General features: G+C 42.4%; 3 protein-coding genes across 14 annotated transcripts in view; 2 read left to right on the top strand and 1 right to left on the bottom strand.

The window, feature by feature from the left end:
- LOC147348220 (contactin-4) overlaps positions 1-7,468 on the top strand; it is a 1,019,923-nt gene extending 1,012,455 nt beyond the window's left edge. For all 9 annotated transcript variants that reach the window (XM_086366640.1, XM_086366644.1, XM_086366647.1 and 6 more), the window contains 2 exons: positions 1,713-1,881; positions 4,815-7,468. In XM_086366640.1, coding sequence (XP_086222766.1) covers positions 1,713-1,881; positions 4,815-4,915 — 270 coding nt within the window. In that variant the 3' untranslated portion in view covers positions 4,916-7,468. The remainder of the gene's footprint in view (positions 1-1,712; positions 1,882-4,814) is intronic.
- Positions 7,469-13,094: 5,626 nt separating this feature from the next.
- TRNT1 (tRNA nucleotidyl transferase 1) overlaps positions 13,095-25,427 on the top strand; it is a 97,495-nt gene continuing 85,162 nt past the window's right edge. The window contains exon 1 of one of the 4 annotated variants that reach the window (XM_086366656.1): positions 13,095-13,379. The gene's annotated coding sequence lies outside the window, so the exon portion shown is untranslated. The remainder of the gene's footprint in view (positions 13,380-25,427) is intronic. The other 3 variants (XM_086366659.1, XM_086366658.1, XM_086366657.1) reach the window with 3 other exon arrangements.
- The window catches only part of IL5RA (interleukin 5 receptor subunit alpha), a 38,298-nt gene continuing 33,680 nt past the window's right edge, over positions 20,810-25,427 (bottom strand). The window contains exon 11 of the mRNA XM_086366671.1: positions 20,810-22,630. Coding sequence (XP_086222797.1) covers positions 22,550-22,630 — 81 coding nt within the window. The 3' untranslated portion in view covers positions 20,810-22,549. The remainder of the gene's footprint in view (positions 22,631-25,427) is intronic.

Genomic DNA, 25,427 nt, shown 5'->3' with positions numbered 1-25,427 from the left:
CAGAATTCCTCAGCCTCCTCGCAGATGCCACTTCAAGGTGGATGACTCTCCGTTGTGGGGACTGCCCTCTGTATTATACGAGGACCCAGGCACTCACAACACTAGCAACAGCCATTGTGATAACCAAAAATGTCTGCAGACATTTGCCAAATGCCCCCTCCGGGCACAAAATTGCTCCTCCACTCCCCCCACCCTAGTTGAGAACCAGTGGCCTATAGCAGGGTTCCCGCACCTCATTTTCTAATGCCTGATGATCTGAAGTGGAGCTGATGTAACAATAATAGAAATAAAGTGCACAGTAAATATAATACACTTGAATCATCCTGAAACTACCCTCCCTCCACCCCTAATTTGTGAAAAACTGTCTTCCATGAAACCAGTCCTGGTGCCAAAAATATTGGAGATCACTGGACTAGAGTATTGGTATTTTTCCAGGTTCCCTAAGTGCTTCTAACATAGAACCAGGACCTGGAACCATTCATGTCACCCAGCCTTATTTTTTTTTTTTAATATCAAGAGAAATGATGAGTTATAGTGGTTGAAGAGCATGGGCTTAGAAACCCTCATCTTGTCACTCACCAGCTCTGCAATATCCCTGGGCCTCAGTGTCCTCCTCTGTGGACACAAATAATAGCGCCTGTCTTGTCAGATGCTGTCACCATTAAGCATAGCTGTGCCAGTAGAGTGTCTGGCTCAGAGTAAACAGAAAACATTTGTGGGACAGTTCTCATCACAATTGTTATATCCAGAAAGGCAGGTACACCTCTCTGGGCCTTTATCTTTAGTTGCTAATAGGGATTGTTGATGACCAAGGTAGGCAATGCCATGTGGTGAGTGTATTTTCCAAGGAGCTAGTTAGCCATCTCATCCTGTAAACTACCAGCCTAGACTCTGGCCCAGCAGAAGCCAAAGTGGTAAACAAAGATGTGTGAGTGACTCTATAGGAGCTACAGACATTTCAAGAGTGACAGTAATTGTCCTATAACATCCTCCCTTTTCTATGTAGCTTTAAAAGGGTTCCCAGTGGGAGGGAAAAAAGGGGGATTTCTGCCCTTGCCTTTTAGAGACGCTCTTCCTGTGCTGAAATGTCCTCTTTCCAAAGGATTGATAATGATAGTTTATCATGCCTGATTTTTGCTTCTAACCTTTGCCAAGTTATCTTTGTATCTCTTGTTTCCTTTAAGACTTCATAGATACCAGTCTTACATGCTTTCTTTGAGTCCTTTATTTTATTGAATCCTGTGCAATCTTGAAGACTTCCCAGGAAAGTCAGTATTATTGTCCCCATTTTACAGATGAGGGCATTGAGGCTCAGAGCGGGAAAGTAAGTGGACCGAGGTCACACAGCAGCCAAATCTATTCTGATGCCAAAGACGCTTCTATGTAACTGAGCTCTGTATAGCCACCTATTCAGGTGTTTTAACTGAGCCTCCAGAGGTTATGTGAGGTCACACAGCATGCTATTAGGCTCGTGCCAGCCCTGCTACCATGCCACGTGAGCCTGTCTGTCAACTCTTTCCTCGTGATGAAATAAATGGCGGCTGCAGACATGCCCCTTGCTGTAAATGAGCCTTCCAAATGCATGTGGGCAGCCTGACAACTGCAGCATCCCCACATTTCACTGGTGCCCAGAGGTGGAAACAAGAGAATGCCGCATCCTGGGGGGCCTTTGTGAGGACAGCAGGTGACACCTGTTCTTCCCATATTGGCAGGTCCTGTACAGATGGAGCAGACAAAGCAGCACATCTGTCATTGAAACAAACAAAACATCGGTGGAGCTTTCTTTGCCTTTTGACGAAGATTATATAATAGAAATTAAGCCATTCAGTGATGGAGGAGATGGCAGCAGCAGTGAACAGATTCGAATTCCAAAGATATCAAGTAAGAATGCCTGTCTCTCTTTTTTTTTCCCCTCCCTTCTCCCTGTCTGCCTTATTGCTTAAGCCTCCCAGTGAGCCAGAGCTCAGATGAAATTAAACATGAAAAAAAAAAAGACGTGATAAAAATGGACGATAACATCCTCCTTCCTTAGACAACTGATATTTGCTGATCACAGATAGTTTTGTGCAAAAGACAGTCTGACTTGTCTTGGCTGACGTAATAAGGATTTAATCACTTGACAATCAATAATCAGGTTAAAGCGGCCACAGATCAGTCACCCAGGATCTTCCATATGACCCAGGTGGTTTACAGCTACAGTAACCCCCACATTATAGCTTAGAAAGTTAAAAGTGTGACCTAGGAGGAAGAAGCAAAAAAGATTTCTTTAAATTGCTCTAGAAGCCTGTCTCTAGTGATACAATATAATTTAATGTCTTTGGCTGAAAATATTTTGAGCTTGAAACTATTTATTTTGAACTTGTGTGTGTAACATATGTACATAAGCACACATGTCTACATATAGTCAAGAATATCTTTGTTTTCAAAACTGTTGAAGTGTGTGTTCTTTTTTTAGGCAAATACATTCAATCTATTTTTCAAATACTGTGTTTGCAACTATCTCAACAGCATATTATTTTTTGTTGTGTGATTTTATTTGAATTTTTTTTTAAAGGCAAAATAGGAAAATCCATAGAGGCAGATCGGTGACTGAAAGTGACTGGCCAGTGGTGTTCATTGTGGTTTAAGGGGTACTGGGTTTCCATTTCAGATGATAAAAAGGTTCTGGAACTAGACGTGGTCCTGGCTGCCCAACATTGGACTGAACTTAAGGCCACTGAAGTTGTACACCTTAAAATAGTTAAAGTGGTAACCTTTACATTAAGTGTGTCTTACCACAATAATAAAACAAAGAAGATTGCCATTAGGTATCTAAGTGTAGATTTTCATTGGCTTTTGGATTTACTAGTCAAGAGGTAAGGGGTTCAGTGAAGGCTGGAGATAGGAACTTTCAAGTCATTGATGGAGATAGGAGATTTTAAATCATGGACAATCCTTGCTACAGAGTCCTGAGCATCAGTCCCTTTGTTCAGTATCCGTTTTATTATTCGTTGGATGAGGAAAGGGTCTAGTATCCTTGCTGTATCCAGTTACAGTAAAGTATCCACTCCACCAGTTTTAACTGCATCTATCAAATTTGGATGCCTCAAATCAGAAAAGAAAATGTTCACTGGTTACTTCCCCCTTCTGAATAAGCACTTGTTACTGCTAGTGAATAGAACAGGACTTCTGGTGGGAAATGTAGGCTGCACCAAGAACACGCTCCAGATTCAGGAGTAATTTGTCATCTTCCAGATGAGGTTTATATTTACTACACCTCTTTTGCATGCAAATAGTAACACATTTTTTTCTTTGCAAACACTGGGGAGAATTGGTTTCTACATCTCAGAAGAGGCTCTAACTTCTGTTGAAAGGAACCAAATTTATGGTGAGATGTGGAAGTAATCTCCAGGCCACAAAAAACACAAGATTGGAGTTTGTTTTGGGGTTAATTTATCTCACTTCTTAAAATCTGACTTCATACTTGCTTATCATTTCAAGAACTGTTTTTTTAAGATTGATAATTCTTGATTTAATTCATTACAAAAACATATTTGAAGCAATTTTATTGTTATAATGATTAGATGATAAGGCTGTAGCCATGAATAAAACATGGTCTCTTTCTCAAGAGATTTTCCATTTTGATGGTTAGAGATCTTACAATCTTGATAAAACTCAAATGACGGTTGGTAACTTCTTACTGTGAAAACAATATAAGACATATAAGGAAAAGTTTTTAAAAAATTATTTTGTTGGGAAAAAATAGGTATATTTAGATATATATGTGTTGGAATCCCAATTCAGGTCTTTACTAAGTGGATAATCTTAGACTTATCTTCCTTTTCTGGGCCCCAGTTTCCTTATCTGTTAAATTGTGTAATAACCATACCAGAGGCTCTCAGGGTTTTTGTAGGAATTGTCATATGGCTCTGTGCCCAGCACAAAGCTTGAATTCGAAAGAGAACATCAATGTTTATTTTGCTGCATCATTGATATCCTAGTATTTATCTGTAGTGTTTGCAGTTATTTTGAAGTTTCTTCTCATGTTAGATGTGGACACCCTCCCTTAACAAATGCTTAAATAGAGGTCCAGAGATGTCTACCACCTGCTCCCAAGTTCATAACTAGGGCGTCATAGAACAGAGACTAAAACAGTCAACAAGAGTTGGTCTTGATACAAGTGAGCTTACTTAGAAAACAGAAAGAGACTCACAGACTTAGAGAACAAATTTATGGTTGCCTGTATACACTGCTGTATTTAAAATAGATAACCAGCAAGGTCCACTGTCTAGCACAGGGATCAATGTTATGTGGCAGCCTGGATGGGAGGGGAGTTTGGGGGAGGATGGACACATCTGTATGTATGGCTGAGTCCCTTCATCGTTCACTGGAAACTATCACAGTATTGTTAATTGGCTTGGGCTTAGTCGCTTCGGTTGTGTCCGGCTCTTTGTGAGTCCATAGACTGTAGCCCGCCAGGCTCCTCTATCCGTGGGATTCTCCAGGCAAGAATACTGGAGTGGGTTGCCATGCCCTCCTCCAGGGGATCTTCCCAACCCAGGGATCGGACCCATGTCTCTTACATCGGCAGGTGACTTCTTTGCCACTAGTGCCACCTGGAAAGCCCATAATTGGCTATACCCCAATATAAAAGAAAAAGTTTAAAATTGGCTATACCCCAAAAAGAAAAAGGCTAAAAATAAAAAAAAAGAGAGAGAGAGAGATGGTCATTTCCAATAGACTTGAGACAGTTCTTCCATTTCCAAGAGCCCTATGTCCTGCCTCCCTTTGTTGCCAGGGTGAGTGGATACTGAGTGAATGTCTTCTCTCTGCAGATGCCTATGCAAGAGGAGCCGGGCCGTCCACTTCAAATGCATGCACGCTGTCGGCCATCAGTACCATCATGATCTCCCTCACAGCAAGGTCCAGTTTATGACAACAGTTCTCCGAAGGACTTTCTCTTTATAATATAAGCAACATTTAGCTAGTTGTTTTGAAGACGCCCAGTACTAAGTAATATTGTTGTTCAAGTACATCTTATTACTGGAAAAAAAAATGTTTTTTGCTTCTTTAGGAATGGCATTCTACAGTACTTCCTCAAAGCAAATCTAGCTTTGTCTGAAGTTTCTTTGGAAACTCTGCAATGCACTGAAGACATCTGTAATATGATGTTACCAAAGCAGTTTACATATGTCCTTATATGCATATTTTTTATTATATATTTAGTGTTTTATAGGATTTTTTAAAGTCAACATGAAATGTAGATATTAATTTTTTTCCTCTGCTGTAAAATGCTATGGGCAACACAATCATGTGATTATTATTTGAAAGTATTTCCTTTAAAGACAGAGTTGGAAACTCACCCTGGTCAATACATCGCAGATTCCTTGTATGGTTCTACAAGGGTCTAGACGCAGCGCAGCTGAAGGATTGTCTGTGACTTAAGGCCGCTGTGTAGGAATGACTCACGGGATGTGTGATGCACTGAATCAAGTTGTTTAGCCATTGTACAATATGTTTTCCAGCCCTGTTGTGAATTTTGTTGTTCCACACAACTTGAGATGATTTCAGGAATGGCCGCAATCTCAAAACCTAAACTAACTGCCCGAGAGGTACCTTGAGCAGTACTCCCACCCCTGAATTTAGCATCGTACGGTAAGACTTTCTTTTCCCTCGACTAAGTTAGCCTTGTCTTTGTAGTAGCATTATCTTAGCCATGACACTGGAAGTTACATATCCTGTAGTAACATAGACCAAAAGTTACTATAGTCAACCACGTCTTTCAAAGGATAAAGAATAATTTTACTATCTTTAAATGTATCTGTTTTGAATGTACATTTAACAAAGAAAAGAGTAATTCTCTGTCAATGGATTCATAACTTCTTTACAAAATCTCTTATAGATAATATGTATCTCTTTAATGATAGAGCCCTTCTTTTAAATCAGAATTATGTAAGGAGTCTGGCAGATTTCTCCTATTTCAGCAAATAGTTGCCACAAAGAATTTTTTTCATGACTCTATAAGAGATCTTTAGTACAACTGTATGGTATCTCGATGATTCTCCTGTTTTGCAGTAGGTAGCCTTGTTGCTTTATAAGCTTTATCTTCTACGTCTTAAAATCACACATTGGAAAATGACAATATCAACAAAACCGTATTCTTATGAAAAGAACTATTTGTTATAACGGGGGAGGTTTTGTAAGCTGACACTAGTGGAACAGTGCAAATAAAATGCAATGAAATTTTCTATAAAAATTTTCACTTGTAAACACACTGCACCTTTTCTTCTTTCTCAGAGAGCTCAAATTTTGCCTGTAATTTGTCATTTTTGCTTACAAAGAGTATAAGTTAACTTTTCAACCTTCTAGCTATATTTATCCAATAAAGTCATAATCAGGATTCCACTTGTGTAAAAACTAGGGTGGTAACTGGGAAAAATATATTGTCAGTATTTCAAACTGTGTTCCTTTCTTAGTTTGATATGGTTACTTCTATGTTGAAATAAGACAAAATTTAAAATCACACACACAAAAAAATCAACAAAATAATAAAATGAATGAAAAAAAAAATAACACCCCAGCTAGTTCCCAACCCCAGTGTTAATGATATTTACCAGTGATCTAGCATATGTAATCTTTTTTTAAAGGTATTGTTAATAAATATTCTGTCATTTGTAAAGATACTTGTCTTTTGGGAGCATTTTTCCTGCCTGCCTGTCAGGGAATCTGTTCACTCACCCTTGTGCTAGTTATAATTTAAGATCCTAGAGGGACTCAAAAGTCTCTGGCCACGATCCCTACCTAGAAGACCCAGAGAAAACACCATTGCAGGTCCTCTTTGGAAGTAGAGAGGGTCAAAAATCCACAAATAAATCTCCTGAAGATCAAACGTGAGTAGATCCTCTGGATTAACTCAGTCTTTTCTACACTTAATCTAAGGATATCTGTTGTTTTAAGGTTTCTTCCAACCCCATTGCTAAAAGGATAAAATCTAAACCTGAGGCCCTTGTTAATCTGATAACAACTTAAGTCCATACCCAGCCACACAGAGCCCTCACTGGCCCCCGAACACCACTTGCTTTTGGTCTCACCTCTGTGCCTTTTGGGCATCTGGCTGCCCCTTCTTGAAATACCCCCACTCTTCTTTAATTCCCGATCTTGACTGTTCTAGGGTAGCTCCAGCCCCAGCTTGTCTGTGAAGCCTTCCAACCCTCGCTGACCTCCTTCCTCTGAATGAGCTGCAAGCCCTGTCAATACCCCTCACTTAGTAATTTAATCAGGTACTACTTTTGGAAGTCTCTTGTACTGTTATCTTGCATTTTAACTCAACTCCTGTATTGTTACTTAATTTTCCTTGTATGTATGCCTTGTCTTCCCAACTAGATTGTAAGCTCCTTGAGGGCAGGGACTTTGGTCTTATCTTCCATGTACTCTCCATAGTGCCTAGCACAGTGCCTTGCAATAAATAATCATTGATTAATTGATTGAAGGGGTCTTTGAAGTAGCATTTTGCATCAGTTGCCCGCCTGTGTGCCCCAGCAAACCAATCAGAGGAGACTGTCACTGTTTTGCAAGGTGGTGGAAAGTGTCAGAAGGCCTGGCTTCTGATTTGAAACCTTGGAAAAAGTCCTTGAATCTCTCAGCTTAATCATCTGATAAATAAGGCCCTGGATTAGCTGAGTCTGACCAAGCTCAAGGTATTTTTTTAAAAGTGCCCCATAGGCACCTTCACCCAAACGTGTCTTATTTGTTGGTTTTCATGGTTGTTGCAGGTTAGGCTCACTGCTTGCAAGCAACAGAAACAACTCTGGCTTACCTGAGCAAACATAAAGGAATGACGCAGGTCAGATCACCTGAGCCATGGAGACACTGAATACCCAAGCCTTGGTGAGACTAAGGAGCAGGCCACCCTGGGGGTGAACCTGCAGGAAATTTGCAGTCTTTTGGGGGAGCTGTTTTGGGTTGAATTAGCTCTGTTTCTGATTTCAAAGCCACTCTGTTCAATATCCAAATTCTTAGAAGAGTCTGATCAATTTATGTTAGCCACAAGAGCACCTTGATCATGTACTCATAGGGGAGAGACAGTTTGTTAAAGGAGAATTGAGATGATGTTTCTAGAAGATGGGAAAATAAATGCTGGAAATGTCTAAATAGCACACTATCTATGCTTAGCCATCCATGCGAGATTCCCCAGGCCCTAGTCCCAATTAATATGTGCAGGGAAATGCATTGCTGCTTGGGGTTGTTGCACAGTGACTAGAAAGGAGAAGCACTAGAAAAAGGAATATTTGCTTTGGTTATTTCATCTTTTCTAGCACTTATTCTGATGTTCATTTTGTGTATGGGTGGTTCACCTGTGATTTAACTGTACAAAAGAAGATTCTATTTTGCCAGATAGTTGGATTCTCTCAGCATTCCAGAGTTTTTATACAGCTCACAAAACCTGAGTATGAAACAGCATCTTTCCACCGGGGCGGAAGACGTGGATGATAAATTTCATCCTCAGGTGAGCTTGCATCTCTTCCAACCTGTGAGGTGGGAGCTGCCTTAAGCTTTTATCTTAAGATAGAATGATTGAGTTATTCCTCCCTTCAAATGTTTGGTTATTTACATCTGGGAAGCGACAGTCAATCCTGATGAATCTTTTCCCAGTCTCTCCCACCACCCATACCCTACAGCAAATATGCTCCAGAAATGTTGAATTCTAAAAAGTCCATAAATAGTAATAATTAGCTTTTAAAATGTCATGTAATTTTTAAAGCAATGTAATGTAATCAACCACCAGGTGATTTTTGCAAACTATATTGGATTATCAATGCTGCTGTTCACCTCCATTAACATAGATAATCAAGAATTGGATATATTTCCTCTTTTAATGTTCATTTTATATTGGAGTATAGTTGATTAACAATGTGTTAGCTACAGGTGTATAACAAAGTGATTCAGTTATATCCATCCAATTATCTGTTCTTTTTCAAAATTTTTATCCATTTAGGTTATTACAGAATACTGAGCTGAGTTCCCTGTGCTAAACAGTAGGTCCTTGTCAGTTATCCATTTTAAATATAGCAGTATATGCATGTCAATCCCAAACTCAATCTATCCCTCCCCCGACCCCAACACTTTCAACACATAAGTTGGTTCTCTAAGTCTGTGTTTCTGTTTTGTAAATAAGTTCATTTGTATCATTTTTCTAGATTCAGCATATAAGCAATATCATAAGATATTTGACTTTCTCTGACTTACTTCCCTTAGTATAATAATCTCCAGGTACATCCATGTTTCTGCAAATGGCATTCTATCATTCTTTTTAATGGATGAATAATATTCCATTGTGTATATATATACCACACCTTCTTTATCCAGTCCTCTGATAATGGACATTCAAGTTGTCTCCATGTCTTGCCTATTGTAAACAGTGCTGTGATGAGCATTGGGGTGTATGTATCCTTTCCAACAATGGTTTTCTCCAGATATATGCCCAGGAGTGGGATTGCTGGATCATATGGCAGCTCTATTTTTAGTTTTTTTAAGGAACCTCCATGCTGTTCTCCATAGTAGTTGTACCAGTTTACATTCCCACCAACAGTGTAGGAGGGTTCCCTTTTCTCCACACTCTATCCAGCATTTATTGTTTATAGGCTTTTTGATGATGGTCATTTTGACTGGTGTGAGGTAGTATCTCATTGTAGTTTAAGAGTTGGCTATATTTTCCTTTATGACAATTAGAAGAATTCTCTGGCCAACCATGACGATTTCGGGAAAAAGCCTTTTAAAATCAAATACTTATGTTCAATCTCTGGATCTACCCCCAAAGTGTTCTATGACAAAACGACAGACACCGCGGCCTTACCTAGGCAGCCTAGTACAGTGTCTAAGAATATGAATTCTGGAGTCTGATCACTAGGGGTGCATTCAGACAATTGCCACTTATTTGACAGGATAACATTTGTAAAGTTCTAGAATCACAGCTCTCCAAATACTAGCAAATTGTTCTGTAAATAAGTAAGTCATTGTTCTTTCTCCCAAGTCACTTGAGATGGTCATCAAAAAACGGACAAAGAATGTGGGTACATTCCCTAACCAATGCCTTCCCTGGTGCAGTCCCTAACCAGAATGAATGTTGAACTCACCTGAGAGTTCACTTTTTTTCTTAAATTTGTTTCTTTCATTATCACTTTTTTCTTAAATATTTTCAATTCTTAGTATAAATTTTAATATTTAATACTTTCAATAATACAATTAATAAAATAAAACTGTGTAATTATGTTAATAAAATAAGTCAGGCAGTAGGGTTCTCAGTCAGATGCCAAATCCTCCCTCAGTTTCCCTCTCTGGCATTGACCTTTCATTTCTCTGATTCCAGAACATCATGAGTACTCACACATATGTATCAGTTCATTACATGGTGTCACTTTTTCTTGAACCATTTTCAGCTTTTAGTTTTATTGTCAGCAGATCATACTTACAAAAGTGACTTCAGAAACCCCCAAGCATATTATTAATCAAAATAGGGCCTCATGAGACTACATGCAATGCCTATAGATTTGCATTCTAAGTATCTTTTTAAAAAATTAATTTTTATGGGAGTATAGTTGCTTTACAGTGTTATGTTAGTTTGTACTGTACAACAAAGTGAATCAGCCATATGTATACATATATTCCCACTTTTAGGGAACTTCTTCCCATTTAGGTAACTACAGAGCATTGAGTAGAGTTCCCTGTGCTATACAGTACATACGATGTGGTATTTAAATAATCAGAGCATAGCCCAGGCTTAAAGTTTGGCTGTGATTCTTGACTGCTGTCCCAAAGTGCCAGACCTTTATCCCTACCCGCCCACCTCCATCTCTGACCCTGACAAAGCTGGAGGGTGGAGAGCCTAGGGCAGCATTTGGGGTGACGTCACTAAGCTCTGCCCTCCTGATCACCATCTGTAGTCAGGCTGCTTATTCCAAAAGGAGTCCCCTTTCCCCTCATGCCGAATGGGCCATACAGACTAAATGTTCCAATTCCACAACCCACGTGTAAACCACGACACTCAACAGAGCTCACAATTTAGACAAAATCAGCTACCATCCTTTTATTCCCCAATCTCTGAAAATTGGACTTTTTCTATATATTCTTACCAATTGTTAGGAATCACACAAACCATTCCAGGAAATGTATATACCTTAGGATTTTAACTAACAAAGTGTAATGACTTGCATTTGAATTTTTAAAAATAATTTTCAAAGTGCTCTTCACACTAAGAAGCAGGATATGCAGGTTTTATCCCTTTGTATTTATGTAATGGAGGGAAAGAGGTGACATGGTAAGTCCATGGTAAGACAGACAATTAGAAAGTTGGGACAAGAATTTAGTACTCTCAGGACTTCTCTGGTGGTCCAGTGGTTAAGATTTTGTGCTTCAGAGCAGGGGGCACTGGTTCAATTCCTGGTCGGAGAACTAAGAGCCCACGTGCCATGCGGGATGGCCAAAAAGTAATAATAAAAAACAAAAGAATTTAGAACTCTTAATTCTGTGCATTTCAAAACCTAGAAATAACGATTTACTCAGAGGAAAGACAAGAGAGGGTAAGAAGCTGGTCTGTTAAATTCAACCAAAAGGCAGCCAGGACACTGAGTTGGTGAGAAGACAGTGGCGAGGTGGGAGGGGAGATGTCTGAGGTTGAGGTTGGGAGGTGGAGGGGTTCTTTATCCGACCAGGCCCAGGACAGCCATTCAGAGGAACCTGTGCCATCTGTGTACCAGGCCCTGTTCTAGGCACAGAGGAGCAGCAGGGGGTCAGGAAGAGAGACCCCACAAGGGCCACAGGATGAAGGAGATAGAGACACTCTGAGGCTGGTGTGAAATCTCCTCGTTTGGAGTTAGACTGGGTGGGGAAGCCAGGGGACCAGTCACAGTGTTTTGTCACAATACCACAGAGAAATGCATTGGTAATTTTAATAGCTGACAACAATAATGCTTTAAGCATGTGCCAGTCTCTGCAAACCTGTAGTTACCATGTATTATTCCTATTTGGTACAGGAGGGACCAAGGCTGAGAGGTTCATAGGTTTGTTCCAGGTCACACAGCTGACTGGGGAGGCCAGGAATTCAGATGCTGGTCACTTATGACTCTAAGCCTTATTCTAAACCATTAGATATTTATACCAATAGGTTGACAGGTAAATAGCCAGATAGCTAGATAGATACAGATACTGCTTCCCAACAAGAAGGGTAGTGAGCTTCCCAGGAAGTTGTACACAGGTTGTTGAAAGGTGACCTGGGCACGGACGGGCAGGGTTCAATTTGGTTTGTTTGGCCTGAGATGAATATAGTTTCTGTTCTGGCTTATGCTTGAGAAACTGCCTTTCCTTTTCATTGTCTAAGTTCATTCAGTTTCTACCCTGCTGTTCTCAACCTCAGAGTTTTAACTTTAAATGAGACAGGAAAAGTTTAAATAATATAATAAGTGATTAAAGTAGCATCCAACAGAAAGTAACCGGGGAACACAGACTTCCTGGTGGCAAGAGCCAAGGCTTAGAAAATAAACTGTCAATGAGATGGGGGAAGAATTGAAAAGGCTTTTCCGTTGGAGAAAGCTTCAGCAGCAGCATAGGGTTTCTGCAAGGAGAGCTCATGCAGCTAAGATATGGTGAGTTTTCTGCTCCACGGTGGTCTCCCTCTATTTCTTGGATTTCTTCACCTACAAATGGTCTCTTTGCTTGTTTGTTTTACTTGGCTTCCAGTGTCTCAGAGTTGTTTTTGCAATATTTATTGGCAATTCAAAGTTAACTGGGCCTCTTCTTTTTTCTTGCTATATCTGGCAAGCTTATGCAGGAAAGTCGTCTGCTTATTGAGGTAATTCATTCCTAGTGCAAAATTCCAGGGTCTTGCTGAGTGTGATCAATTCTTTGAAGGGTGATGTCACTGAGGGTGGAAGCACAAGCTTTGCTGTTTAAAGTTCTGTTGGTTTGTTGAAGTCCCTGACCCCTTAACCGAGGATAGTATGTGTGTGTCCAAGGAACTAGAGCTACTGGCTCTCACAGCTGAAAAGGTCTAAGGATCCAGCTCTTTAAGAAGAATCAGGCTGACCTCTGAACTGTGACGTCAGTGACTTAAGTGTTGATTTCTTTCTCACAGTTTTCCCTCAGGCTGATGCATTTTCATTCATTTTTATCACCTAGCAGGGGCAAATCTTGTGTTTTTATTTTAATAAATGAAACAAAACTGATAACCCACCTTTATGGGGAAAAGAGGCCATTGGAACATTAAAATAAGGCACGTGGGTCACGTGAGACGAAGGGGTGGTTCTGGCTCCCGGAAGCTCGGTTCTCAGCAGGGGCTCAAGCTGCCCAGGTGAAGGTAGGCCCACGAGGTTGGGGCAGGCGTTCCTGAAGGGAGAGTGACGCCAACTGTGAGTTCCTATTCTTTTTTTTTTCCCGTTCATTAGATTGTTTTTATTTTTGGCTTCGCTGGGTCTGTTGCTGCTGGCGCTTTCTGCAGTTGCGGCTAGCGGGCCTCTCGCGCTGGCGTCTCTGGTTGTGGGGCTCGGACCCTAGTGCCCCGGCTCAGTAGTTGCTCCAAGGCATGTGGAATATTCCCGAAGCAGGAATGGAGCCTGTGTGGCTTGCATTGGCTGGACTCTTAACCACTGGACCGCTGAGGAGGTGGTTACTTCTTTATTAATATCTAGAGATGATTTAATTTCTCCCGTCCCCACGCAGCTTTAATAAAGTGAGTCTGCTGCTTTGAGTTTGGTTCGTTTGGTCTGATGTGAATATAGTTTTCTCTTCCGGATTACGCTTAAGAAACTACCTTTCTTTTTTCATTGTCTAAGTTCTGCCAGTTCCTACCCTGCTGTTAGGCACACGGTGATAAACAGGGCCGTGTTCTCAACCTCGGCATGTTTCAACTTTAAACGAGACAGGAGAAGTTTAAATAATATAAGTGATAAAAGTAGCATCCAACAGAAGGTACCTGGGGAACAGAGACTTCCTGGTGGCAAAGAGCCGAAACTTAGAAAATAAACTGTCAACAAGATGGGTGGGGGGGGTGGGCGTAATGGAAAAGGCTTTTCTGTGAGAGAAAGCTTTGGCGGACGCTCGGAGGTATTTGAGGGACATGGTGCTTGTGATAGAGGGGTGCTCCCTGGTGATGTGGGTGGAGAGATGATGGAGGAGCCAAGTCAGAGGGGGCTTTGTTTTAAAAGGAGCTTCAACTTGAAGGTGCTGGAGTTTTTTAAGTGTTTTGGACGGGGGCTGAGCTCTGCAGATGCCCTTTTGCTTAGATGCTTCAAAGAAAGGCAGTACTGGAGGCCAGGATATTGAGAGGCTGCGGCGTTGGTCCTAGCTCAGAGATGATGCAGACAAGGGTGAGAACACAGAATGCCAAGATTTGGGGGTGGAAATGAGATGTGCTCGTGTTCAGTTTGCAGATCGACAATTCACTATCAATTAAGTTACAGGTTGCTCGTTCTGAACCGCGTTTACATTCACATCTGTTGCCTTAAAAAGAGGGATACTGGCGGGAGAAATAAGGGTCAGTCTTTAAAAGGGAATGGTTTTCGAAAAGTTTGAACTCTGGAACGTGGTTTGTTGTCGGTGAAAGCAGGAATACCTGCAACAGGTGGAGACCCTGGGGCTGACACGAAGTCCTATTCTAATCAGATTTTCCACCTTCACTCGTGCCATCAAAGACTGTTTTCGGTTCTCTGTTCTCACTTCCACATATCTACTTTTTTCCTTAACAAATTAGCACCTAAGGTTTATTAATTCCACCAGCAGATGGACCTGACACATACAGGCCTCCCTGTGAAAACGTTTGGATTTTTAATCAGGATGTTTTCTGCCCACACAGAGTTCCTCCCCAGGCTGCATCAATAGCAGCAGTCCTTGAGGCATTTCAGTAAGGCCCAGGTTGCCGAGCTGCTGGCAAACTGCCCTTCCCCCTCCAGTCTCCCCAGTGCATCCCAAATACTGAAGAGATGAGCTGAAATCCGCATTGGAAAGGCTGTCATGCAGAACCACTGTTTGTTCTGAGCCTGTGACTGTAAAGCCTCTTGGGAGGAAGGTAGCTGTCCACCCTCCTGGCAATTGACAGAAAGAGATGAGTGCCCACAGCTAATCCACCTGCTGATGAGGGTGTTTACTGTGAAGTGCTCACACTGATTTGCCATGACATGGTAGTAAAAACAGAACACACCACTAAAAACCCAAGTCCTTTCTATGGCAACTTACACATTACAACATAGCCACATGGTCAGCAGAGAGAGACCCAGGCAACATCAGCCAGGTGGCCAGGCACACACGGGTCTCCTGGTTATTTCCAATCAGGTTCATATTAGACACCTGTCTCTTCTCCATGCTTTTATTTTAGGCCTTGATGATCTCTGCCAAATAGTATTTAGTTCCAGCTATCTGCAAGGATCTGTGCCAGGGTGGCAAGAGGGCTTAAGAGGATCCAGTAAACACTTACCCTTCTAAGAGTCAGGGACTGTCCCAGATGCTGCAGATAAAAACTACATTTCATATGAGCCCCATCATCTTGGATGGTACATCCTATAGCAAGGGTTCGCAACCTCTGGGATCTAATTCCTAATGATCTAAGGTGGTGCTGATGTAATAATAATATAAATAAAGTGCACAATGAGTGTTATGTGCTTGAATCATCCTAAAACTATTCCTCCCCATCCCCAGCCCCAATCTGTGGAAAAATTGTTCTTCCACAAAACCAGTCTCTGGTGCCAAAAAGCTTAGGGACCACTGTCAATCACTCTGAAAGAGGGGCTGAGACCCAGAATGCAGCCCCAGAGACAGGATCAACCCAAATCTGCCTTTGAAGGCTTGGCGGAGGGAAGAGGGGTACAGGTCCCCAAAGACTGAGTGTGAGTTCCACAAGCTGGAGGAGGAAGGGTCAAACCCACTGTGGAGACACATGGTTTACTCTCTGCTACCCCAGCCACTCATACCCTGATATCAGACGGTGATACAGGCTCAGTTCAGTTCAGTTCAGTCACTCAGTCGTGTCCAACTCTTTGCAACCACATACATCGCAGCACGCCAGGCCTCCCTGTCCATCATCAACTCCCGGAGTTCACCCAGACTCGCGTCCATCGAGTCAGTGATGCCATCCAGCCATCTCATCCTCTGACGTCCCCTTCTCCTCCTGCCCCCAATCCCTCCCAGCATCAGAGTCTTTTCCAATGAGTCAACTCTTTGCATGAGGTGGCCAAACTACTGGAGTTTCAGCTTTAGCATCATTCCTTCCAAAGAAATCCCAGGGCTGATCTCCTTCAGAATGGACTGGTTGGATCTCCTTGCAGTCCAAGGGATTCTCAAGAGTCTTCTCCAACACCACAGTTCAAAAGCATCAATTCTTCGGCGTTCAGCCTTCTTCACAGTCCAACTCTCACATCCATACATGACCACAGGAAAAACCATAGCCTTGACTAGACGAACCTTTGTTGGCAAAGTAATGTCTCTGCTTTTGAATATGCTATCTGCTGCTGCTGCTGCTAAGTCGCTTCAGTCGTGTCTGACTCTGTGCGACCCCATAGACGACAGCCCACCAGGCTTCCCCGTCCTTGGGATTCTCCAGGCAAGAACACTGCAATGGGTTGCCATTTCCTTCTCCAATGCATGAAAGTGAAAAGTGAAAGTGAAGTCGCTCAGTTGTGCCTGACTCCCAGCGACCCCATGGACTGCAGCCTACCAGCCTTGTCCATCCATGGGATTTTCCAGGCAAGAGTACTGGAGTGGGGTGCCATTGCCTTCTCTGCTATCTAGGTTGGTCATAACTTTCCTTCCAAGAAGTAAGGAGCATCTTTTAATTTCATGGCTGCTGTCACCATCTGCAGTGATTTTGGAGCCAAAAAAATAAAGTCTGACACTGTTTCCACTGTTTGCCCATCTATTTCCCATGAAGTGATGGGACCGGATGCCATGATCTTTGTTTTCTGAATGTTGAGCTTTAAGCCAACTTTTTCACTCTGTACTTTCACCTTCATCAAGAGGCTTTTTAGTTCCTCTTCACTTTCTGCCATAAGAGTGGTGTCATCTGCATATCTGAGGTTATTGATATTTCTCCCGGAAATCTTGATTCCAGTTGTGCTTCTTCCAGTCCAGCGTTTCTCATGATGTACTCTGCATATAAGTTAAATAAGCAGGGTGACAATATACACCCTTGACGTACTCCTTTTCCTATTTGGAACCAGTCTGTTGTTCCATGTCCAGTTCTAACTGTTGCTTCCTGACCTGCATACAGATTTCTCAAGAGGCAGGTCAGGTGGTCTGGTATTCCCATCTCTTGAAGAATTTTCCACATTTAATTGTGATCCACACAGTCAAAGGCTTTGGCATAGTCAATAAAGCAGAAATAGATGCTTTTCTGGAACTCTCTTGCTTTTTCCATGATCCAGCGGATGTTGGCAATTTGATCTCTGATTCATCTGCCTTTTCTAAAACCAGCTTGAACATCAGGAAGTTTACGGTTCACATATTGCTGAAGCCTGGCTTGGAGAATTTTGAGCATTACTTTACTAGCGTGTGAGATGAGTGCAACTGTGCGGTAGTTTGAGCGTTCTTTGGCATTGCCTTTCTTTGGGATTGGATACAGGCTTGATATTGGATACAGGATTGAAACAGGCTCAGTACCCGGATAATGCTATTGCCGAGGTCAAGGGAGGCAGGTCTGAGGCCAGCGTCTCTCCAGAGGACTAGCCATACTTGGGGTGGCTTTCTTCTCATCTAGCCTCTTAGGTAGAGACAGTTTTCACAGTCCTAGGTTTCCAAAACACACACACACACACATACACACCCCTTGAAAGAGATCAGTCATCAAGAAATCAGTTGACAAGGGGGTAGTTTTGGTCCCCCGACACCCCGCCCCTCCAGTCTTTTCCACTCCTTCGGCTGTTGGTTTTCATTTCATGTGTATGTGTTCATTTTTGCCACTCTGCATGCCAGTGTCCCCTGCATTGGGAATTCGGAGTCTCAACCACTGTACTCCCAGGGATGTCCTTCATTTTTATTTTGTTATTTTTTGGAGGGATGTCAAATATTGATATTCATCAGAACTACCCAGGGCAATTGTTCTCAAACTGTGGCTGGGAAACCAGCATTGGCATCACCTGAGAACTTATGAGAAACACAGATTCTCAGACACTACCCAGAACTGCTCAATCACAAACTCTGGTTCACTTTAATAACCCCTCTAGGTGATTCTGATATGCTCGTTTGGGTGTGCCTAACATAAGAATAGTACAGGTTCCTGAACACCATTCACAGAGATTCTAGATCAATCAGAATGATCAAATATTTTGCCCATCTTTGCAGCTTCTGCCCTCTTGGTCCCATCCAGGCTTAAGCTTGTTTCCTGATCATCCCCTCTACCTTATTGGGTTCACCTGGGCTTGTGGTCAACCTTCAGTTCAGTTCAGTCACTCAGTCGTGTCTGACTCTTTGCCACCTCATGGACTGCAGCATGCCAGAGTTCCCTGTCCATCACGAACTCCTGGAGCTTACTCAAACTCATGTCCATCGGGTCAGTGATGCCATCCAACCATCTCATCCTCCTTCGTCCCCTTCTCCTCCTACTGTAAATCTTTCCCAGTATCAGGGTCTTTTCAGATGAGTCAGTTCTTCACATCAGGTGGCCAAAGTATTGGAGTTTCAGCTTCAACATCAGTCCTTCCAATGAACATTCAGGACTGATTTCCTTTAGGATGGACTGGTTGAATCTCCTTGCAGTTCAAGGGACTCTCAAGAGTCTTCTCCAACAACACAGTTCAAAAGCATCCATTCGTTGGTGCTCAGCTTTCTTTACAGTCCAACTCTCACATCCATACATGAATACTGAAAAAACCATAGCTTTGACTAGACGGACCTTTATTGGAAAAGCAATGTCTTTGCTTTTTAGTATGCTGTCTAGGTTGGTCATCAGAGAAGGCAATGGCACCCCACTCCAGTACTCTTGCCTGGAAAATCCCATGGATGGAGGAGCCTGGTAGGCTGTAGTCCATGGGGTCGCGAAGACTTGGGCACGACTAAGCGACTTCACTTTCACTTTTCACTTTCATGCATTGGAGAAGGAAATGGCAACCCACTCCAATGTTCTTGCCTGGAGAATCCCAGGGACGGAGGAGCCTGGTGGGCTGCCGTCTGTGGGGTCGCACAGAGTCAGACATGACTGAAGCGACTTAGCAGCAGCAGCAGCAGGTTGGTCATAGCTTTTCTTCCAAGAAGCAAGCGTCTTTTAATTTCATGACTGCAGTCACCATCTGCAGTGATTTTGGAGACCGAAAAAATAAAGTCTCTCACTGTTTCCATTGTTTCCCCATCTGTTGGCCCTGAAGTGATGGGACCAGATGCCACGATCTTAGTTTTCTGAATGTTGAGTTTCAAGCCAGCTTTTTCACTCTCCTGTTTCACTTTCATCAAGACGCTCTTTAGTTCTTCTTTGCTTTCTGCCATAAGTGTGATGTCATCTGCATATCTGAGGTTATTGATATTTCTCCTGGAAATCTTGATTCCAGCTTGTGCTTCATCCAATTTGGCATTTCTCATGATGTACTCTGCATATAATTTAAATAAGCACGGTGACAATACACAGCCTTGACATACTTCTTTCCCGATTTGGAACCAGTCTTTTGTTCCATGTCCACTTCTATCTGTGCTTCTTGACCTGTATACAGATTTCTCAGGATGCAGGTAAGGTGGTCTGTTATTCCTGTCTCTTTAAGAATTTTCCACAGTTTGTTGTGATCCATACAATCAAAGGCTTTGGCGTAGTCAATAAAGCAGAAGTGGATGTTTTTCTGCAACTCTTATTTTTCGATGATCCAATGGATGTTGGCAGTTTGATCTTTTCTAAATCCACCTTGAACATCTGGAAGTTCATGGTTCACATACTGTTGAAGCCTGGCTTGGAGAATTTTGAGCATTACTTTGCTAGCATGTGAGATGAGTGCAATTGTGAGGTAGTTTGAACATTCTTTGGCATTGCCTTTCTTCGGAATTGGAATGAAAACTGACCTTTTCCAGTCCTGTGGCCACTGCTGAGTTTTCCAAATTTGCTGGCATATTGAATGCAGCACTTTCATAGCATCATCAGGATTTGAAGTAGCTCAACGGGAATTCCATCACCTCCACTAGCTTTGTTTGTAGTGATGCTTCCTAAGGCCCAGTTGACTTTGCATTCAAGGATGTCCTGGCTCTAGGTCAGTGATCACACAATCATTGTTATCTGGGTCATGAAGATTTTTGTATAGTTCTGTGTATTCCCGCCACCTCTTCCTTTTATCTTCTGCTTCTGTTAGGTCTATACCATTTCTGTCCTTTATCGAGCCCATCTTTGCCTGAAATGTTCCCTTGGTATCTCTAATTATCTTGAAGAGATCTCTAGTCTTTCCCATTCTATTGTTTTCCTCTATTTCTTTGCACTGATCACTGAGGAGGCTTTGTTATCTCTCCTTGCTATTCTTTGGAACTCTGTATTCAAATGGGTGTATCTTTCCTTTTCTCCTTTGCCTTTAGTTTCTCTTCCTTTCCCAGCTATTTGTTAGGCTTCCTCAGACAACCTTTTGCTTTTTTGCATTTCTTTTTCTTGGGGATGGTCTTGATCACTGCCTCCTGTACATTGTCACGGAACTCCATCCATAGTTCTTCAGGCGCTCTATCAGATCTGCCATTTCCTATCTAACATGCTCTCTGAGCCTGTACATTTTGCATCTGTAAAATGGAAGCAATAATACTGACCATGCAGGCTTCTCAGGGTTAGAGAGAGATCTGTGCATAGAGTCTGGTGCAGCTCCTGACACCTGGCTGCCTTAACAAAGCATACAGTCTAGGGGGCTTATAAACAACAGAAATTTATTTATCACAGTTTTGGAGACTGGAAGTCCCAGATCATTGTGTCAGCGTGCTGGGATTCTCGTGAGAGTCTTCTTCCTGGCTGCAGAATGGCAACTTCTCATAACATCACATGGGGGAGAAATTCTTTGGGGTCCCCTTGTAGAGCACTAATCCCATTCCTGAGCATTCCAGCCTCATTTTCCCCCAAAGCCTCACCTCCAAATGCCATCACAGTAGGGTGTAGAGTTTTAACATATGAATGGGGAGGGGGGCACATTTGTTCCCTGACACTTGGAAGTGGGCAGTAACTGATAGCTGCCAGATCCCTGTGCCTGTTATCCTGGACCCAGTTCCTGCTAGGTGCAGTGGATGTTTATCAGGAGAACAACCCCTGGAACGATTTGGTAGTCAACCTTCCCCATTCTTGGATCAAACTGACTGGCTAAATCAAGTATGACAAGCATGTAAAAAGTGGGCCCTGGCAGAGGCCATTCTGAGCACTGTGGCCTTTCCCAGTCCTAAGCTTCCTGTTCCAGGGCCCTGTACAGTCAGCACTGTTGGGTCCCTTCAGTTTCCAGCTGCCCATCCTACCCTTCCTCTGCCCAGGAGCTAGTTGCGAACAATACAGGAAGATGTCAAGCTTCCCTGGTGCCTCAGCAGTAAAGAATCTTTCTGCAATGCAGGAGACCCGGGAAGATCCCCTGGAGAAGGAAATGACAACCCACTCCAGTCTTCTTGCCTGGAAAATCCCATGGACAGAGGAGCCTGGCAGTCTACAGTCCATGGGATAGCAAGGACACAACTGAGTGACTAAACCACTACAGCACGTGAGGGTGTCACGGGAGGGATTCCTGTCTAGATCGGGGTGTGTGATGAGGACTGTGTAGGACCCATTCCAAACCTCTGGCACCGGGGTTGATGCAGCCCTCCCTGACCAGATGCCCAGCAAGTTGCCTGAAGTCTTTGCGAGCAGACATCTCTTCAGAAAAGTCATTCTTGGTAGAGTGATCCTCTTCCAGCACGATTCCACCCAGTGCCTTTCTCAGTGTATTCCTGAAATATCAAGGCTGCCTTCGAGAATACAATCTTCAAACAAAATCCTGTCCCCTCATTGGGCATAGACTGATTCGTTAGCTCTGTATGGTTTGAAATGAGTTTGTCTGCAGTGATGCTAACTTGATTGTACCTCTCTGCCTCCCTCCTCTCTCCTGTCTCTCCATCTCCCTCCACCACACACACCCCCACCCACACATTACTTGACAAAGTATTCCTGAACTCAGAATAAAAGCACCATGGCTCCCACGTGCTGTAGGAAAGACAGTCTTGAATACAAGTTCACTGTTCATTCCAGAAAGGTACAAAATGCTCTCTTCCTGAGATTTTAGTTGATTATTACTGTTGGTGGCTGACTACCAGAGTAAAAACAACTGACATTAGCCTTAATAACCGTCTCTCTCGCACAAAAATGTGTGAGGTGAGTAATGCAGATCAGGTGACTGGAGGGTGAGGAGGTGTGGCCCGTGCAGAGATCAGACCTGGCAGGATGGACGCATCAGTCACCCAGTGAGTGTTAGGAGAGTGTGACGAGGCGTCCACACTTGTCAGGTTGCATCACCTTCCAGCTAAATTGAGTGTCCTGTAGACTCCAGACTGCTCAAAGCCAGGAAACAGCCTTTGCATTGTCATCACGGAGGCTCATGAGCATGAGCTGATTTTGAGAATGTTCCAGGGACAGTCAAAACACGGAGTCTTCCAGGGTCTCAAATCCAGCCTCCTCCACATAACTTATGACTTCAGTTTCACTGGAACCAGTTTTCTGCAAAACAAATAATCCTTCCTTAGATATTTTATAGAGAACTTTTCCATTCTTTGAATTTCTTTACAGTTGGTTTCAAGTCATTTTGCTCTTAAAAATAGTAAATGTTCACTGAAGAAAATATGGAAATGAAGTAGGAAGAAAAGACCAAAAAACACCCATAAACTTACCTCCCAAGCACAATCCACTATCTCTTCAGCCCTTTTCTCTAGCTGTTATCTTTACAGTTACATGAAGAGCTTTATAAATTGATTGCTTTTTGTGCAACATCATATCATATTTTAAGTTACGTACAGCCAGCCCTTTGTATCCACTGGTTTCACTCTTTTATATAAGGGACTCTAGCACCTGCGGACACTGGTGCCCCCCAGGATCTCCTGGAGCCATTCCCCCTGCAGATGCTGAAGCATGACTGTATGTTTTTTGGCTGTATCATTTTGAATAGCTTCATAGTACACTATCCACAGTTCACTAAAGTCTTCCCCTAAATTGGTGTATTGTGTCCTATTTTGGCTATTATAAATAATGCTAATATTAATTATAAAATTCGTGACCAAAAATAAACTTCCTGTAAGAAATCATATTCCTTCACCTTCTTTACTCATTCAGTGTATTTTTTTCCATCTTTTTAATTGAAGTATATTTGATTTACAATGTAGTGCTAATTTCTGCTTCACAGCAAAGTGACTCAGTTGTAAAATATATATGTTGTTTTTTATATTGTTTTCCATTATGCTTATTACAGGATATTGAATATAGTTCCCTGTGCTGTGTGTTAGGGTCTTGTTTATCCATTCTAAATGGAACCGTTTGTATCTACCAACACCAGTCTTCCAGCCCATCCATCTCCCTCATCTCCTCCCTCTCCCTAAAGTCTTTTCTCTATGTATATGAGACTGTTTCTGTCTTGTAGATAGGTTTATATGTGCCATATTCTAGATTCCATGTGTAAGTAACATCATATGAGATTTCTCTGTTTCTTACTTCACTTAGTATGTTAATCTCTGGTTGCATCCATGTCACCGCAAATGGTATTATTTCATTCTTTTTTATGGCTGGATAGTATTCCATTGTATATATGTACCACATCTTCTTTATCCATTCATCTGTCGATGGGCATTTAGGTTGCTCCCATGTCTTGGCTATTGTAAATCATGCTGCTATGAACATAGGGGTGCATGCATCATTTTGGATTAAGAATTTTGTCTGGATAAATGCCTAGGAGCGAGATTGCTAGATCACGTGGTAATTCTGTGTTTAGTTTTCTAAGGAACCTCCATACTTTTGACAGTGTCTGTACCAACCTACGAGTCCCGCCAACAATGTAGAAGTCATTCAGTATGTTTCTAATACCTACTCTGCACTGGCAAAGGAGCCTGGTGGGCTGTGATCCATAGGATCACAAATTGTTGAACACAACTGAAACGACTTAGCACAACTCTGCACTGGGCACCACGTGATGCACTGAATGTGCAGTGATGACCAAGCAGCCATGCTCTCTGCCTATGTATTTTGAGTGGTTTGTGATCTACTTAATCTTGGAAGGAACTCTCTCCAGTTGCCAGTATTGAAACAAAGAATGGCTGGAAACCAGTCTTTAACAAATGGAAACTTAGAATAAGGGTTTGTTTTTTTTTAAGTGAGCCGTTTTTATTGTTCAGCCAACTCATTCCCCTCCTTGCTCCCTCCCTCTCCTTCCCTGAGTCTCTTGAGTGTAAAAAAATAATTTCTGACTCAAGCCTGGACAAGCAAAGATGTGTGTAATGGCCTCTCTGGGATGGTAGCCACCCTCTGAATCCCAGGACTCTGGGTACCAGCATCAAGTTCAGAGGAGCCAGCAGTGATGAAAAGTGGAGGGTTTTCTTTCCCATCAGCGGAAGGCTTCCTGTTGGTTTGTCAATTGCTCTAAAGGGCCCCCTCATCGTCATTGTAGCAGAGGCCCCCAAAGTGGACTGGCCAGGCGATGCTTTGAGAGGTCGAGGCTGGGACGCTGCTGCCTGGGCCCCAGCCATGGTCAGCTCTGTCCTGGGTCACTTGCCTCCCCAGGTGGAGGGTGTGGGCCGTAGAACTGACAGCAGAAGATGATGCTTCATTTCCCAGTTCTCCGTGCTCATTGCCTGCTTTTGTAAATAAAGTTTTATTGTCCAGAGCTATTTGTATAATGTCTGTGGTTGATTTCACAGTATGACTGCATAATAAACATTTGGCCCTTAAACATATACTATCTTGCTCTTTATAGAAAGCCCCCTGGCCCCTGATGTAAATATCCATTCAGTTTAAGGACAGATTTGACAAGCAACTGAACATCAATACACTGAACAGCACAAGACCTCTAAATAAATAAGGTGAGATGTTGAAAGACTCATTACTGGTAAGATGTTCCTTCTCTCTAAAATCACCTGATCAGGATCCCAGCAGCCTTTTTTGTTGAAATCGATAAACTGTCTCTGAAGTTTGTGCTAAGTCACTTCATTTGTGTCTAACTCTGTGTGACCCCATGGATTGTGGCCTGCCAGGCTCCTTTGTCCATTGGATTCTCCAGGCAAGAATACTGGTGTGTGTTGCCATGCCATATGAAAATAAAAAGGACTTGGAATAACCAAAACAACTTTGAACAGTCATGTTTGGAAGTTTTAAACTGCCTGGTCTCCAGGTTTACAATAAAGCTTCAGTTTCAAGACAGTGTTGTATTGGCATACAGATAGACAGTAATCGAGAAATAGATACACATGCATGTCGTTGCTTACTGTCAGCAAAGACACCAAGGCAATTCACTAGAGAAAGGATTACTTCAAAG

The sequence above is a fragment of the Bos grunniens genome, chromosome 22 (genome assembly GCF_055505025.1).
Source record: "Bos grunniens cultivar Pamir isolate PY7600 chromosome 22, Bosgru_T2T1.0, whole genome shotgun sequence".
NCBI classification, from domain to species: Eukaryota; Metazoa; Chordata; class Mammalia; order Artiodactyla; family Bovidae; genus Bos; species Bos grunniens.
The sequence above is the reverse complement of the archived record's forward strand: the minus strand, read 5'-3'. Positions and strand labels throughout refer to the sequence as shown.